The sequence below is a fragment of the Oncorhynchus masou genome, chromosome 21 (genome assembly GCF_036934945.1).
Source record: "Oncorhynchus masou masou isolate Uvic2021 chromosome 21, UVic_Omas_1.1, whole genome shotgun sequence".
NCBI lineage: Eukaryota > Metazoa > Chordata > Actinopteri > Salmoniformes > Salmonidae > Oncorhynchus > Oncorhynchus masou.
In genome coordinates, this window is record NC_088232.1 from 34,098,514 (window position 1) to 34,116,963 (window position 18,450).

General features: G+C 45.3%; 1 protein-coding gene across 2 annotated transcripts in view; it reads left to right on the top strand.

The window, feature by feature from the left end:
* flvcr2a (FLVCR choline and putative heme transporter 2a) overlaps nucleotides 1–18,450 on the top strand; it is a 39,724-nt gene that overhangs the window by 17,130 nt on the left and 4,144 nt on the right. The window contains exons 3-10 of one of the 2 annotated variants that reach the window (XM_064928252.1): nucleotides 1,689–1,829; nucleotides 2,824–2,891; nucleotides 3,012–3,115; nucleotides 11,995–12,105; nucleotides 12,621–12,726; nucleotides 12,856–12,967; nucleotides 13,366–13,430; nucleotides 14,461–14,573. In XM_064928252.1, coding sequence (XP_064784324.1) covers nucleotides 1,689–1,829; nucleotides 2,824–2,891; nucleotides 3,012–3,115; nucleotides 11,995–12,105; nucleotides 12,621–12,726; nucleotides 12,856–12,967; nucleotides 13,366–13,430; nucleotides 14,461–14,535 — 782 coding nt within the window. In that variant the 3' untranslated portion in view covers nucleotides 14,536–14,573. The remainder of the gene's footprint in view (nucleotides 1–1,688; nucleotides 1,830–2,823; nucleotides 2,892–3,011; nucleotides 3,116–11,994; nucleotides 12,106–12,620; nucleotides 12,727–12,855; nucleotides 12,968–13,365; nucleotides 13,431–14,460; nucleotides 14,574–18,450) is intronic. The other variant, XM_064928253.1, reaches the window with a different exon arrangement.

Genomic DNA, 18,450 nt, shown 5'->3' on the forward strand with positions numbered 1-18,450 from the left:
AAGTTATTCCTCGCCAGGCTTGTTATTTCATAGTGGCTCATCGGCCTCTCACCTCCCACTGCTCTTGCTCTTCTCAGGATATCATCGTGTTTTTCCTCTGTATATAGTGCCACGTTGTATGCTCCCTCCAACGAGTTGCCTTGGAAACAAAACACGTCCTTCACCGTCAGCTTTAGAATCCCCATCAAGATTGTCCTTCCAAAAGTTTCCCGTCCTAAAGGCTCCAACTCCTTCTCCTTCCAAGCAAACCGAATCGTCTTGGCCAGCCCAATCCCAGGGACCGACCGTGTTGGTGGATTTTGCACCATCTCCGCAAGGAGAATGGTGCACCCGGCTCACGTTCTCTTCCAAAACCAGGAAAAAAGAAAATCCGAAGTGACTGAGCCTATCTGGTGCAAACAAACACAGAGACAGGAACAATCACCCACAAAACATTCAAAGAATATGGCTGCCTAAATATGGTTCCCAATCAGAGACAACAATAAACACCTGCCTCTGATTGAGAACCACTCTAGGCAACCATAGACTTACCTAGACAACTATACTACACCACAATCCCATATCCTACAAAAACCCCAAGACAAAACACACCACATAAATAACCCATGAAACAACCTGGCATAACCAAAATAATAAAGAAAACACAAAATACTAAGACCAGGGCGTGACAGGATTACTTTCCCCTTAAGAGGCATTAGAAGAAGACCAAAAGAATCAATCAAATGCATTTGGTGTGTCATCATAGTGGTCTCTGACCTGTGGTCAGACTCGCTCAGGTGGAACAAACTTAAACTTGTGTTATTTCCCCCCCCCAATGATACATTGAATGTCATTGAGAAAACAGAAAGGTGGCATAGTGTATTTTTACATTTAAAAGTACTCTAAGAAGTAATCATCTAATTTTTCCAAAGTATCTGTAATCTGATCAGACTGAACGTTGGAGCTGGCCTCTCCAGCGTGGCTATTGTTGACTGACTGACACATTCTGGAAAGCACCAGGGGCGTGGAGGAAGCAAACAGTTACTGGTGCATCTCATCTTTCCAACGCTTTGTGTCTCCTCATCTTATCTGTCCAGTCCTCAGGCAAAGTCCCAGACATGCATCATCTCTCTTCGTTCTCTTCGTTCTCTCGTTCTCTCTTTCTTATTCTCTCTCTCTCTCTCTCTCTCTCTCTCTCTGGCTCTCAGAGATAGGCCCTGTTTGTTGCCTTGTGTGTGCTGTACCACCCTGCCTGTAACTTTGGACCTTCCTGTCCCACAGTCCCCCAGAGCTCTTTGACTGCCTGTGAATGTCTTGACTCCTACTGTGCTTATGTGTCTGTGTTGATTGACATGTGCACAGATGGTAGGATTTTAGCCACATGGGATGGCCATTGGCCAAGCGTGCACTATTCTGTTGCTATCACCAGCTTATTTGGGTGACTGCTGCTTGTTTTTCTTAGGGGAACAGACAAGGGGGAGGATTGGCTTGTGGTTGGATCCATTTCAAACATTCTTTTTTAAAGGGCTCTGACAGGCAGGAGCACAGCTGTGTAACTTAGATTCTACATCATACTCTTTTCTAATAAATTTTGGGTGTTTCTAGATCATGTATGAATGGTCCAGTGTCAGAGGAATTGCATACAAACCTTGACACTACAGTATATCAGCATATTTACATGATCCTTCTCTGTTCTCTGTGTCCAACAGTGTTCCAAGAGAAGCCGGAAATCCCTCCCACCCTGGCTCAGGTCCAGGCCAGGAGCACCCCTCCAGAAGAGTACTCCTACATGGCCTCTATCCTGAGACTGCTGCGTAACTTACCCTTCATGCTCCTTGTTATCAGCTATGGTGGGTCCTACTCACCCTCAATCACTCTCAAACCACACCCATGTCTACCATCATGTTTGGACTATTACTTGAGAAAACACAAAGAGCCAGGATACCTATGGCCGGTCAGATCAATAGAGGGTCATTATGTGGGAACAGCATATGTGGGAATTCCTTCAAGACCGTTGGAAAAGCATGGCAGGGGAAGCTGGTTGAGAGAATGCTAAGCGTGTGTAAAGCTGTCATTAAGTCAAATGGTGAAATATGAAATATATTTTGATTTGTTTCACACTTTTTTGGTTACTAAATGATTCCATGTGTGTTATTTCATAGTTTTGATGTCTTCACTAATATTCTACAATGTAGAAAATAGTACAAATAAAGAAAAACCCTTGAATGGGTAGGCATTCTAAAACTTTTGACAGGTAGACTATTGTGTTTTTGTTGGTTTTGACATTGTTTACCCTTTGATGTAGCAACTTAGGATGTTCAGAAATAAGAAAAAAGCCATAGGAGCATAGCCAAAGCTAAAGCTGTCCAAACCAAATAAATATGGAGTGACACTCCACAATCTATGCCAAAGTCAAATAGATATATGCCAAAGTCAAATAGTCTCCTTGCACTAGTGTAGTAGTAGACTGGCTAAGGTCCAGGTATGGGTTCCATGTGTGTGTCAGCCAGGCTTCCTTTAGGACAGGGCCAGACCCAAACACAGTGTCCCATGTGGATCCCCCTGCTCTCCCTGCAGGCCTCCTCGCTCAAACTAAATAAAGACCTGCTCCTTTGCAGACTACAGATCCTGTAAAATACTCAGAGTGTAGAAACAAAACGTTTCTTTATTTTTTCTGCAGGGCTGAATGTCAGTTGTTTCTATGCTGTTTCCACACTGCAAGGCTGAATGTCGTTTGTTTCTATGCTGTTTCCACACTGCAAGGCTGAATTTCGGTTGTTTCTATGCTGTTTCCACACTGCAGGGCTGAATGTCGGTTGTTTCTATGCTGTTTCCACACTGCAGGGCTGAATGTCGGTTGTTTCTATGCTGTTTCCACACTGCTGAACCGGATGATTATAGAGCATTATCCAGTAAGTCTCACCTGAATCTTAACACAACTGGCCATGTCCTGCAGTTATAGACACACTTATTCAAAGGAAGATATTGACTTGTTCCCTCCCAAAATAAGTAAAATATTTATTTCCCCGAAGGGTGAAGAGGTGAATGCTGGGAGAATCGGCCTCACCATTGTCATTGCCGGGATGGTGGGGTCCCTCATATGTGGGATCTGGTTGGACAAGACCAAAACCTACAAGTAAGACATTCTTATCCTTCCTAGGACTGAACATTTGAGAGTACCCAAGAAAGACTTAACTGAAATAAAACACACATTATAACATCAGAATTATGCTCCTAGAAACAACTATTTTTTGTGACTTTGATATCTCAGTGTTTCTTTCTTAGAACTAAGTAACTAAATAAGGTAACATACACAAGGTCCCCAGTCCCCACCTAAGATACATTTCATAAGATTATAATAGTGTGGCTGTAGCTGATTGCTGACAAGGCTGCTGACTCAAATCTTTAATCTGACACAAGAAGATTCCCAGGAAATGTCATGATCCTCTGAAGCTTTTTGGTCAAGCACCATAATCAAGTAAGTCAACCGAACACTCTTAATTTAGATAACATTATCTTAGTTTTCTGACACCATCAGACTCCATCTAATGGTTAGTATGTAAATATTGAACATGATGGAAACAAGGATGTGGTTAATGTAAGTCATGTCAGTCACCAAAATTATATTTGTTTGTATTGTTGTAATTGGTCCATGTTAGAAAAGATTTAGCAACTGCTGATGAGTCATCTTTGATAACTTTTGCCCTGTTAATTACCGATTAAAAGGTGATTAGTGGAAACTATTGTGTATAGTCTAGTTAATTCTGCTCTCATGCTCAAGCAGTAGCCAGATTCACTGTATCTACCTAAGAGTCTTATACATTGTATCCCAATAACTTATTCTTTGTCAAAAATACCATAGCTTGAAAAGGTAACAATCAGTAATGTTGTGATACTTTCTTGAGATCCGGGTTATAAAAACAGTAAACCCAATATGATATTGGATGGGCTGGGCTCTTGCACACAACAGCCTCTCTCATTAGCCACTCTAAACGAAGCACTTTCTGCATGAAAGTCTTTTAAATCTCCTATTCAAAGGCAGGCTTCTAGGTGGATGAAGTATTTGTGCTGGAAGTGGGAACCGCTGAGGTTTTGGAGGATCTGAGTGTGGAATCTGATGCGTCTCCCTTCACCCAGCAGTCGAAAACAGAACAATTATTCACATGCCATTTGAACATATTCAGCCAAAGCAGTCAACCCATATTTCTGTTGTTGACATACAGTGCCTTGCGAAAGTATTCGGCCCCCTTGAACTTTGCGACCTTTTGCCACATTTCAGGCTTCAAACATAAAGATATAAAACTGTATTTTTTTGTGAAGAATCAACAACAAGTGGGGCAACAATCATGAAGTGGAACGACATTTATTGGATATTTCAAACTTTTTTAACAAATCAAAAACTGAAAAATTGGGCGTGCAAAATTATTCAGCCCCTTTACTTTCAGTGCAGCAAACACTCTCCAGAAGTTCAGTGAGGATCTCTGAATGATCCAATGTTGACCTAAATGACTAATGATGATAAATACAATCAACCTGTGTGTAATCAAGTCTCCGTATAAATGCACCTGCACTGTGATAGTCTCAGAGGTCCGTTAAAAGTGCAGAGAGCATCATGAAGAACAAGGAACACACCAGGCAGGTCCGAGATACTGTTGTGAAGAAGTTTAAAGCCGGATTTGGATACAAAAAGATTTCCCAAGCTTTAAACATCCCAAGGAGCACTGTGCAAGCGATAATATTGAAATGGAAGGAGTATCAGACCACTGCAAATCTACCAAGACCTGGCCGTCCCTCTAAACTTTCAGCTCATACAAGGATAAGACTGATCAGAGATGCAGCCAAGAGGCCCATGATCACTCTGGATGAACTGCAGAGATCTACAGCTGAGGTGGGAGACTCTGTCCATAGGACAACAATCAGTCGTATATTGTACAAATCTGGCCTTTATGGAAGAGTGTCAAGAAGAAAGCCATTTCTTAAAGATATCCATAAAAAGTGTTGTTTAAAGTTTGCCACAAGCCACCTGGGAGACACACCAAACATGTGGAAGAAGGTGCTCTGGTCAGATGAAACCAAAATTGAACTTTTTGGCAACAATGCAAAACGTTATGTTTGGCGTAAAAGCAACACAGCTCATCACCCTGAACACACCATCCCCACTGCCAAACATAGTGGTTGTCACGAGTCCGACTGAGGGTGGTTTCCCTTCCCGGTCGGGTGGCGCTCGGCGTTCGTCGTCACCGGCCTATTAGCTGCCACTGATTGTCTTTTCTCCCCCTCCTTGTATGTTTATTGGTAGCACCTGTGTGTATGATTAGTTTGTCTTTATTAGACAGCCGGCCCCCCTGGTTGTTGTGCGGGATTATTCTTTTTAACCTTCTGCTCTGTATCAGAGGAACGTGTTAGTTCCTAGTCGTGCCTTTTTTGAATCGTCATTTTGACATTCCCTGTGTTTTGGGGCCGTGATAATTGTTAGCACCCTGAGGTGCGTTTAGTGCATTAAAGAGCACAGCATTGTACTCTCTGTCTCCTGCCTTTGACTCCACACCCACGACACCCGGATTGTTACAATGGTGGCAGCATCATGGTTTGGGCCTGATTTTCTTCAGCAGGGACAGGGATGTTGGTTAAAATTGATGGGAAGATGGATGGAGCCAAATACAGGACCATTCTGGAAGAAAACCTGATGGAGTCTGCAAAAGACCTGAGACTGGGACGGAGATTTGTCTTCCAACAAGACAATGATCCAAAACATAAAGCAAAATCTACAATGGAATGGTTCAAAAATAAACATATCCAGGTGTTAGAATGGCCAAGTCAAAGTCCAGACCTGAATCCAATTGAGAATCTGTGGAAAGAACTGAAAACTGCTGTTCACAAATGCTCTCCATCCAACCTCACTGAGCTCGAGCTGTTTTGCAAGGAGGAATGGGAAAAAATTTCAGTCTCTCGATGTGCAAAACTGATAGAGACATACCCCAAGCGACTTACAGCTGTAATCGCAGCAAAAGGTGGCGCTACAAAGTATTAACTTAAGGGGGCTGAATAATTTTGCACTCCCAATTTTTCAGTTTTTGATTTGTTAAAAAAGTTTGAAATATCCAATAAATGTCGTTCCACTTCATCATTGTGTCCCACTTGTTGTTGATTCTTCACAAAAAAATACAGTTTTATATCTTTATGTTTGAAGCCTGAAATGTGGCCAAAGGTCGCAAAGTTCAAGGGGGCCGAATACTTTCGCAAGGCACTGTACATCCATGTGAGATAGTCACAGGACTAAGTTGTATTAACAACAACAGCTGAGTGGAGCAATGTTTCACTTGTGGTTGTATAGGAAGATCTACACCACAGTAAGCATGTTGATGTAGACCAGAATATGCCAGAGTTATGCTAAGGGGGTCTTAGAAATCTTGTTTTTCCTCTCATAAAGAATGGGATGGGAGGGGTTGACAGCCAGCCTCATCCAACAGTTATGCATGCCAATTGAGAACTGGAACTTCTTGCTGGTGCTGTGTGTAGGTCTCACAGGCAGTGTTGCCCCTGGCCTGCCTGTGGGAAGTTTCAGGACAGTGTCAGGATTTGGCCAGGGTTGTTCCGGGTTTTGGTCACTAGATGCCCCCATTGTGCTTTTTGACCTTATGTTTTTTCCCTTGATTCCCATTATTATTTGCACCTGTGCCTCGTTTCCTGATTGTATTTAAACCCTTAGTTTCCCTCAGTTCTGTGCTCTGTGTTTGTATGTTAGCACCCAGCCCTAGTGTTCTGTGTATTCTTGTCGATTCTGGTGGACGCTCTTGTGGAATTCTGTTTTTGGTTTTTGAGTATCTCTTGAGGCTTTTTTGTGCTATACCTACCACCTTTTGGATTTGCCATTTTGTATTGAAGGACTTCTCCTTTTTACTTTATTAAATACACCATCTTAAGTACTGCTGTGTCTGCCTCATCTTCTGGGTTCTGCTGACTATTCATGGCTCAGTTGGTTAAGTGACTGTTTCTCACTCCGGAGACCCAGGTTCGTAACCGGGTCCTGACAGAAACACAGAGCCAAAAATGAACCCAGAGGCAGCCAGTTCCCAGGACTTTTTTGCCAGGCTGTCCCACCACCAGGAGACTGTCCAACGCCACGAAGCCGCCCTGGTTCAGCAAGAGGCCTTAATGGCTAGACATTCTCATCTTCTGTCGGAGATGCTGACTTCCATTAAGCAAATATCTGATCGTCTTACCCCGGCAACAGTTCCCGTCCCAGTACCTCAGATTCACGTACCCATGGCAGTTAACCCCCTGGCTGAACCTCGTCTTCCACCTCCCCAACGGTTCTCAGGTGATCCAAGTGCTTGTAAAGGGTTTCTCACCCAATGTTCTCTCTCCTTTGAGCTACAACCCTCGTCGTTTCCCACCGACCGGTCTAAGATCGCTTATATCATCACCCTGCTATCGGAAAAAGCCCTGGCCTGGGCTACTGCTGTGTGGGATGCCCATAGTTCCTGCTGTGCCAGCTACTCTGCCTTTGCTGAGGAATTCAAACGAGTGTTTCAAGGCCCAAGCAGTGGTTCTGACTCAGCCAAACAGCTCCTGACTCTCCACCAAGGTTGGCGCAGCGTGACGGACTATGCCATCCAGTTCCGCACGGTGGCAGCAGCGAGTGGTTGGAACAACGAGGCGCTCACGGTGTGCTTTCTGAAAGGCCTTTCCGACACTATCCAAGATGAACTGGCCACTCGGGAACCACCGGACAATCTCGAGTCCCTGATCAAGTTGGCCTCACGCATTGACCAGCGTCTGAGAGAGAGAGAACTCAACCGTAGACCTCTTGCCCCTATCAGTCCCAGCTCCGAGTCCCCACCTTTATCCTCGCTGGCTCCACCGGAACCCATGCAGATTGGACGCATCTCCCAGGCTGAGAGAGACTGCCGGATGAGGGAGCGACGCTGTCTATATTGCGGCAAACCGGGCCATTTCCGTTCCACGTGTCCCGGGCTCCAGGGAAACGCTCTGTCCCGTACAGACCGGGGGGAACTGTAACGGGAAACAACCTCCTCCCATCCGTCCAACTCCCGTCTGCTCATTCCAGTCACCCTCTCCTGGGACAACCACAAGCTTCACCTTCAAGCCTTGGTAGACTCTGGAGCCGCAGGTAACTTCATGGATGGTGTCTGGGCGAAGGAGAATGGCGTTCCCTCTGAACCTCTAAGTGACCCCATGAGGGTTACTACATTGGATGGAAGCCCTTTGGGATCTGGACTTGTCACTCATGTCACTACCTCCTTGCGACTTTCAGTTTCACAACACCAGGAATTGATGAACTTTCATTTGATCTCCTGTTCCGAGTTCCCTCTCGTCCTTGGATACCCCTGGCTTCACAGCCATAACCCTCACATCGACTGGTCTGTGGGCACTATCAAGCAGTGGGGTCCTACGTGCCAAGCTACTTGTATTTTCCAGAATTCCCCGAGTTCTACTCCCGAGTCTTTAGAATCCATCGACCTGACCCGAGTTCCCGAGTGTTACCATGACCTCAAACTGGTGTTTAGCAAACAGAGGGCCACCATGCTACCACCCCATAGACCTTACGATTGCCCCATCGACCTGTTTCCGGGCACTTGCCCCCAGGGGTCGGATCTTTCCCTATCTCCACCCGAACGAGCTGCTATGGATACCTACATCAAGGACGCTCTGGAAGCAGGCCTCATGCGTCCATCCACCTCCCGGCGGGAGCAGGGTTTTTCTTTGTGGCCAAGAAAGACGGTGGATTACGTCCTTGCATCGACTACCGGGGACTCAATGCCATAACCGTCCGTAACCGTTACCCGCTACCCCTTATGGCCACAGCCTTCGAGCTGCTCCAGGAAGCAGTTGTTTTCACTAAGCTTGACCTGCGGAACGCATACCATCTTGTGCGGATCAGACCTGGTGACGAGTGGAAGACCGCTTTCAACACGCCTACTGGTCACTATGAATACTTGGTGATGCCCTTCGGCCTGACCAACGCCCCAGCGGTGTTCCAAGCGCTCATAAACGATGTGCTTAGGGATATGCTTAACATATTTGTGTTCGTTTACTTGGATGACATCCTCATCTTTTCGAGCTCCCTTCAAGAACACACTAAGCATGTCAGACAAGTACTCAAACGCCTTCTGGACAGCCATCTGTACGTTAAGCCGGAAAAATGTGAATTCCATTCATCCCGAGTACAATTCCTGGGATTTGTAGTGGAACCCGGTCGAGTCCAAATGGACCCCAGGAAGGTAGGGGCGGTAGCGGATTGGCCCACCCCCAAATCCGTTAAGGAAGTTCAGCGTTTCCTGGGCTTCACAAACTTTTACCGCAAGTTCATCAAGAACTTCAGCTTGGTGGCAGCCCCTCTCTCAGCTTTAACCAAGGGTGGCAATGCAAGGTTTTTGTGGGGAAGAGAAGCTGAGGCGGCCTTCCAAGGACTCAAGCAGCGCGTTCTCTCTGCTCCCATCCTGATACTACCGACTACGGATGAACCATTTGTGGTGGAGGTAGACGCATCAGAGGTTGGTGTTGGAGCTGTCCTGTCTCAGAGGGGTGAAGACAAGAAGCTTCATCCGTGCGCTTTCTTCTCACACCGGCTTACCCCGACTGAGAGGAACTACGATGTGGGGGATCGTGAACTCCTAGCGGTTAAGATGGCATTGAAGGAATGGAGACACTGGCTCGAGGGTGTTCTCACCCGTTTCAAGTGCTTACGGACCACAAAAATCTGGAGTATATCCAGCAGGCGAAGCGGTTGAACTCTAGACAAGCTAGATGGTCTCTTTTCTTCAATCGATTCCAGTTTATCCTCACCTATCGGCCCGGGTCGAAGAATCTCAAACCGTATGCCCTGTCCCGAGTCTACGCTCCTGCCATTCGAGATGACACGGACATGCCTGTCCTTCCTGCTGCTAAGATTGTGGCTCCGATCTCGTGGCAAGTTGAGGATACCGTGAGACGTGCTCAAGCTAGCGAACCGGACCCGAAAGGAGGTCCTGCCAATCGGTTGTTTGTCCCCAAGGCAGTGAGGACTCAGGTCCTTCTGTGGGGGCACTCCTCTCGCCTCACCTGTCATCCGGGCGTAGGTCGCACCTTGGAGTTCATCCAGCGTAAGTTCTGGTGGCCTACCATAAGAGAAGACGTTGCCACTTTCGTCAATGCCTGTCCCGTGTGCTGCCAGGGCAAATCTTCTCACCTCCGCCCTCAAGGACTCCTTCACCCTTTACCTGTTCCCCACAGACCCTGGTCCCATATCTCATTGGACTTTATTACTGGACTTCCTCCATCCCATGGCAATACTACTATCCTAGTCATAACCGACAGGTTTTCAAAGGCGGCCAGGTTCGTCCCTCTGACTAAGTTACCTTCTGCCAAGGAAACGGCTGAGTTGGTAATTAATCATGTGTTCCGAGTCTTCGGCATTCCTCAAGATATGGTTTCTGACAGAGGTCCCCAGTTCGCCTCAAGGTTTTGGAAGGCCTTCTGCCAACTCATGGGGGCTTCTGCCAGTCCATCTTCAGGGTACCATCCGGAGTCCAACGGCCAAACAGAGAGGATGAATCAAGAGCTGGAAACCACCCTCCGATGTATGACTCGTGACAACCCGTCCACATGGTCATCCTTTATTGTTTGGGCCGAATACGCGCACAACACCTTGCGCTCCTCCTCCACTGGTATGTCCCCGCACGAGTGTCAGTTTGGCTATGCTCCTCCATTGTTCCCGGACCAGGAGGCAGAAGTCAGAGTGCCTTCAGCCTTGAAGTTCGTCAGATGCTGTCGGCTTATGTGGAGGAAGACCCGTCTTAATCTTATGCGTTCCTCACAGAGGTACCAACAACAAGCCAACAGACGCCGCCGTCCCGGGCCTACCCTGCGCCCGGCCAGAGAGTCTGGCTCTCCACAAGAGACTTACCACTACGGGTGGAGTCTCGCAAGCTGTCCCAGAAATACATCGGTCCCTTCAAGGTTGCCAGGAGAGTTAACCCAGTTTCTTATCACCTACACTTACCCAGATCCCTTAAGATTAATCCCACATTTCACATTTCATTGTTAAAACCTGTTGTTTTTTCTCCCCTTGTCCCGGCAGACAGACCTCCCCCTCCGCCTTGTGTCATTGGAGGCCAGCCGGCTTATACCGTCTATCGGATACTGGATTCCCGCCGGGTGCAGCGGTCCTGGCAGTATCTGGTGGACTGGGAAGGCTACGGTCCCGAGGAGCGCTCCTGGGTTCCTGCCAAAGACATCCTGGACCCTGACCTCATTCGTCAGTTCAGGGCCCTCCACCCTGAGAGAGCTGGTAGGAACGTCAGGAGCCGTTCCTAGGGGGGGGATTCTGTCAGGATTTGGCCAGGGTTGTTCCGGGTTTTGGTCACTAGATGCCCCCATTGTGCTTTTTGACCTTATGTTTTTTCCCTTGATTCCCATTATTATTTGCACCTGTGCCTCGTTTCCCCTGATTGTATTTAAACCCTTAGTTTCCTCAGTTCTGTGCTCTGTGTTTGTATGTTAGCACCCAGCCCTAGTGTTCTGTGTATTCTTGTCGATTCCGGTGGACGCTCTTGTGGAATTCTGTTTTTGGTTTTTGAGTATCTCTTGAGGCTTTTTTGTGCTATACCTACCACCTTTTGGATTTGCCATTTTGTATTGAAGGACTTCTCCTTTTTACTTTATTAAATACACCGTCTTAAGTACTGCTGTGTCTGCCTCATCTTCTGGGTTCTGCTGACTATTCGTGGCTCAGTTGGTTAAGTGACTGTTTCTCACTCCGGAGACCCAGGTTCGTAACCGGGTCCTGACAGACAGGGACTTTTCTTAAGTGCTTTGTGGCCATGTTATGTAAAAGCAATATCCAGATGAGATAAAAACATTGCAGACTCATTCAAATCCTATATGGGTTATACAATATTGAGCAAGGCACCAAATGAAGTTTGAACATTTTTGTTTAAACAAACATACAGTAGATTTCATACAGGCAAAAGCAGGATAAAACAAACTAATAATGTTTACCTCTCTCCCCAGGCAGACTACCCTGGCTGTGTATCTCATGTCCTTCGTGGGAATGGTGGTCTATGCCTTCACTCTGAACTTAGGCCACCTATGGGTGGTGTTTGTGACATCAGGGGCTCTAGGGTAAGAGTGAACAAACACTGTGACCAAACACAATGATGTTTGTGAATGATTTGCATTTCTCAGCTATTCCCACCTCTAACATGTCAGTCATAAGAGAGGATAAGACTAGGCCTTCTTTTCTGGTCACACTCCAGGAACACTGTATGCTATTTTTCAAACTGCCTCCTTGCTCTTTAAACAGCACTCTGTGAGAAGAGACAGACAACATCTTGAGACACTGATTAGTTGTATTAAAATACAATTTAATGCAAAGTGTTGTGGCAGACAAGCTCATTTTAATGATTCTGTGCAACATTCATTATTTTACCTTGGAGTTGAATAAGTATTTTATCATTTGTTAATTGATGAATAAATTAGATGACCAAGAGCTGAAGGTTTAAAGGGTATGCTAGGTAATGACCACAGAGAGAATTTGATTGTGGAGTTGATTTTCTCTCAGCACAGTCAGCAGGCATGACATGTTAAAGTGTGCTTTAGCTCAAATACCAACAACACTGATAAACCTATTTCTTTAGGTTCTTCATGACTGGGTACCTGCCACTTGGCTTTGAGTTTGCTGTGGAGCTGACCTTCCCAGAGGGTGAGGGCACCTCCTCAGGCCTGCTCAACTGTTCAGCTCAGGTAACAGGGACCATACTAATGACAACATCGAAAGGTTTGTCGCATGCATGAGGTCTACTGTATGTATGAATGTGTTTAGAGATGATCAACTCTCATGCTGACTCCCCTCATTTGCCCTCCATCTTCCAGATATTTGGGATCATATTCACCATCGGTCAAGGGAAGATCATAGACCACTTTGGCACATTCGCTGGGAACATCTTTTTATGTGTCTTCCTCCTCATAGGGACCATTATGACAGGTAGAGTTTGCACCCCCCCCCCCCAGGATAGTTTTACAGTTGGTTGAACATTGGACTCCTTTGCCTGTAGTTGTTATAGTTAAGCACAGTGACATGTTATGTAATCCACATTATATGGGGCTCTAGTAGTGCATGACTCCTCAGATCATTGTGTCAGTCAAGCAGACATTGCATAACAGCTGTGTCTAACATTCATCATGGAGTAATAATGCCCTCTAGTGACTTATAATGACCATGATGAAAATTAACACATTTTCTATATACAGTAGGACATTTCCCATATTGTTTCAAAGGCTATACATGTCCTGTGTATTCCTAAATATGAATGCTATGTATGACCCATGCATTCCTGAATATATGTTTCTGAGAAGTGCCTTTCCTCTCCCTAAATCTTACAGCATTCATCAAGTCTGACCTCCGACGGCAAAAGGCCAACCATCTGGCTGAGAATCAGGTGGCGAGTGTAAGTGTGTCTGTTTCTGCTATTTGGTGTCCAGTTAAAGGGGATGTGTCGGATACTTCCCCTGGCTGATGCTCCATTCAATGGACTATTCTGGCTGGCTGCTTCTCTGGGGCTGGGTTCCTCTTGCTTGCTGTGGAGTGGACACAGGGGTTGCAGGCAGGCGTTACACACCACCATGCTTTTCTTCTGCTTTCTGAAAACGACCCAGGTTTTTCTGAAAGCATGACTCTGCACCCGCTGTCAGTTCTCCAACTCGCTGTATTTGATTGTATGCCTTGCCGGTGTTTGATACAGAATTTATGCTTGAGAAGTTTCTGTTTGGTTCAACCCAAGCACCTGTTTTACAAAGATGCCTTTTGTCACAGATTATTATGACTACAGCTTGCAGAACTATAGAAAGCTATCACACAATATCAGGGTGAATTATCATTCTCGTTTATCTGTAGTATAAAACTACAATAATATGACACTGACTCATACTGTTTCGTCATACTGTAGTTTACAGTAGGCAATTGCACTCATTTGGCAGCAAAATACATCTGATAAAAATGGCTTGCTCACTCAATATAAAATTGAATTTTCTCAAACAAAATGAGCTTTAATCATATAATAGATTCATAATAAACTTCAGGCTCATCTCACCAGTGGTCAGGGATGATGAGATGTTCAAGATCAACTTTAAATTATTAACAATCCCTAACAAATCCTTTCTGCTCAGCGCTTATATTCTTTCTATTATGAGAATATCGCTATCACTTCTTTTATCTCAATGCAGGTTGGGAGCTTTACTCACTTTATTTATGCAAAACTACAATAATCTCATTAATCCAGTTTTATGTCAAATCATTTCCACCCCCAGTCCTCATTAAGAGGAGGCTCTCTCTAGAGGCAGGTGGAGTGCTGGAATTAGAGGCCAGTGTTATGGGAGGGCCTGGTAAGGGCAGAGGGATTATGGTGATGGGAATGATGATGGCAGTGGTGGAGGAGCCCTTGGCCCCTCTTGTGCGTGATTTCCTAGCTGTTGTTCCAGGCTGCAGGCTCCCCGTCTCGGGTACAGGACTACGGGGCCACAGCACCCAGCAGCCCTCAGGAGCAGCAGTCCTGACACTAACCTCACTAAAACCCAAACACACACCAGCCAAGGTAGGGGCATCAAGTCTTTGAGGTTATATCACACAAGAAAAATGCTGCAGCTGTACAGTACTGTACAAAATGCAATCATAAAGAGCACTGGTATTGGTGATGTGTTGAGAATTCCCATTGGAAGATAAACACATCATACACTTAATTTACTCATAATCTTTTCAAAATACTGTAGTCTATAACCCACCTCAATACGGTGAAAAGGTCTTAAACAAAGACATGGCACTTGCTATTTCTGCTAAGTGAAAATAGCAACAATGAGGATTGAGATGCCTTGTGGGATTAGCCAAAACAGATTATAGGGATTGGTAAAGCATTAGGGTCCAAGCAGGTTTCGGAGTTAATATCTGGACAGGGTACTGCACTTTAATTACAAGAAACAGTAAGACTCATTTTCTGTCAGCTAAGCAGTGAGTGAGGCACAAAAGTACTGTAAAACCTTGGTGGAAATAAAGTGTTCATGCAAAATCTTTTGTTGAAGGACAGAGCTTGCTGCTTGAGTGTAATGTCAGTGCTTTGAACTATTTGTGCTTCGGTGGATCATCCTTCTCAAAGCAAAGTCCTACTATATGAGCTCATTGGAAAAAATAATCCCCCTTCTGTTTATTGCATAGCACAGACCTTTTCACTTCCAGTTCAGTTTTTTAAGTGAAGCTAATAAACCCCAGAGGAAATGTTTTGGTACCTTACAAAAACGGTAAGCAGATCAATCAGCTGTTTCTGTCTTCCAGAGAAAGATGATCATTACCTTTAAATTGTATACATTACCTTTAAATTGTATACATTACCTTTAAATTGTATACATTACCTGTAAATTGTGGATTGATAAAACATATATTGTTTTGATGACAGCAATACTCATAGTGGAGTGGTAACGCACGTGCAAGCTGTTGCTCCCGATGCCACTTATGTACACTGCAGCATCCACTGAGAGGCTCTTGATGCCAAGGGAATGCCTGACAGCTTGAAAGACGTTTTGGACACGACAATGAAAATGGTTAACTTTGTAAAAGCAAGGCCCCTGAACTCTCATGTATTTTCTGCATTATGCGATGATATGGGCAGCGACCATGTAACGCTTTTACAACATGCAAAAGTGGGCTGGTTATCAAGGGGGAAAGTATTGACACTTTTTTTTAAATTGAGAGACGAGCTTGAAGTTTTCTTTTGTGACCATAATTTCCCCTTGTCTGACCGCTTGCATGATGACAAGTTTTTCACAGGACTGGCCTATCTGGGTGATGATCCGAATGATCTGAATATCGGATTACTGGGACTCTCTGCAACTATATTCAATGTGCGGGACAAAATTCAGGCTATGATTAAGAAGTTGGAGCTCTTTTCTGTCTGCATTAACAAGGAGAACACACAGGTCTTTCCATTATTGTATGATTTTTTTGTGTGCAAATGAACTCAAGCTTACGGACAATGTCAAATGTGATATAGCAAAGCACCTGAGTGAGCTGGGTGCGCAATTACGCAGGTACTTTCCCGAAACGGACGACACAAATAACTGGATTCATCATTCCTTCATGCCCTGCCTCCAGTCCACTTACCAATATCTGAACAAGAGAGCTTCATTGAAATTGCAACAAGCAATTCTGTGAAAATGTGAAGTTTTTCAGATTTCTAGATAGGGCCGTGCTCAGACTTTCTTGCCTTGGCAAATCGGGCTGTTAAGACACTGATGCCTTTTGCATCCACTTACCTATGTGAGAGTGGATTCTCGGCCCTCACTAGCATGAAAACTAAATACAGGCACAGACTGTGTGTGGAAAATGATTTAAGACTGAGACTCTCTCCAATACAACCCAACATTGCAGAGGTATGTGCATCCTTTCAAGCACATCCTTCTCATTAAGCTGTGGTGAGTTGTTCACAATTTTTAATGAGCAAATAAGGATTTATATGTAAAATTGCTAAATAAAGAGCAAAATGATTGATTATTATTATACACTGCTCAAAAAAATAAAGGGAACACTAAAATAACACATCCTAGATCTGAATGAATGAAATATTCTTATTAAATACTTTTTTCTTTACATAGTTGAATGTGCTGACAACAAAATCACACAAAAATGATCAATGGAAATCAAATGTATCAACCCATGGAGGTCTGGATTTGGAGTCACACTCAAAATTAAAGTGGAAAACCACACTACAGGCTGATCCAACTTTGATGTAATGTCCTTAAAACAAGTCAAAATGAGGCTCAGTAGTGTGTGTGGCATCCACGTGCCTGTATGACCTCCCTACAACGACTGGGCATGCTCCTGATGAGGTGGCGGATGGTCTCCTGAGGGATCTCCTCCCAGACCTAGACTCAAGCATCCACCAACTCCTGGACAGTCTGTGGTGCAACGTGGCGTTGGTGGATGGAGCGAGACATGATGTCACAGATGTGCTCAATTGGATTCAGGTCTGGGGAACAGGCGGGCCAGTCCATAGCATCAATGCCTTCCTCTTGCAGGAACTGCTGACACACTCCAGCCACATGAGGTCTAGCAATGTCTTGCATGAGGAGGAACCCAGGGCCAACCACACCAGCATATGGTGTCACAAGGGGTCTGAAGATCTCATCTCTGTACCTAATGGCAGTCAGGCTACCTCTGGCGAGCACATGGAGGGCTGTGCGGCCCCCCAAAGAAATGCCACCCCACACCATGACTGACCCACCGCCAAACCGGTCATGCTGGAGGATGTTGCAGGCAGCAGAACGTTCTCCACGGCGTCTCCAGACTGTCACGTCAGTCACATGTGCTCAGTGTGAACCTGCTTTCATCTGTGAAGAGCACAGGGCGCCAGTGGCGAATTTGCCAATCTTGGTGTTCTCTGGCAAATGCTAAACGTCCTGCACGGTGTTGGGCTGTAAGCACAACCCCCACCTGTGGACGTCGGGCCCTCATACCACCCTCATGGAGTCTGTTTCTGACCATTTGAGCAGACACATGCACATTTGTGGCCTGCTGGAGGTCATTTTGCAGGGCTCTGGCAGTGCTCCTCCTTCTCATCCTTGCACAAAGGTGGAGGTAGCGGTCCTGCTGCTGGGTTGTTGCCCTCCTACGGCCTCCTCCACGTCTCCTGATGTACTGGCCTGTCTCCTGGTAGCGCCTCCATGCTCTGGACACTACGCTGACAGACACAGCAAACCTTCTTGCCACATCTCGCATTGATGTGCCATTCTGGATGAGCTGCACTACCTGAGCCAGTTGTGTGGGTTGTAGACTCCGTCTCATGCTACCACTAGAGTGAAAGCAACGCCAGCATTCAAAAGTGACCAAAACATCATCCAGGAAGCATAGGAACTGAGAAGTGGTCTGTGGTCCCACCTGCAGAACCACTCCTTTATTGGGGGTGTCTTGCTAAATGCCTATAATTTCCACCTGTTGTCTATTCCATTTGCACAACAGCATGTGAAATTTATTGTCAATCAGTGTTGCTTCCTAAGTGGACAGTTTGATTCAGTTTGATCACAGAAGTGTGATTGACTTGGAGTTACATTGTGTTGTTTAAGTGTTCCCTTTATTTTTTTGAGCAGTATATTATTATTTGTGCCCTGGTCCTATGAGAGCTCTTTGTCACTTCCCACAAGCCTGGCTGTGACAACAACTCACACTCATCCTTATGTTTAATAAATATATAATTTAGTATTGATTATTATTATATTATTATTTGTGCCCTGGTCCTATAAGAGCTCTTTGTCACTTCCCACAAGCCTGGTTTGACAAAAGCTCACACTCTTTTTTTAATAAATATATTGTTTAGTGTGTGTGTGGCAGGCTTACAATGATGGCAAAAAACAACATTTGAGTGTGCTGACCCTGGTGGTAGAGAGGGTACGCAGCTGGAGGTTGAATGTTTAAGGGGTTACGGGACT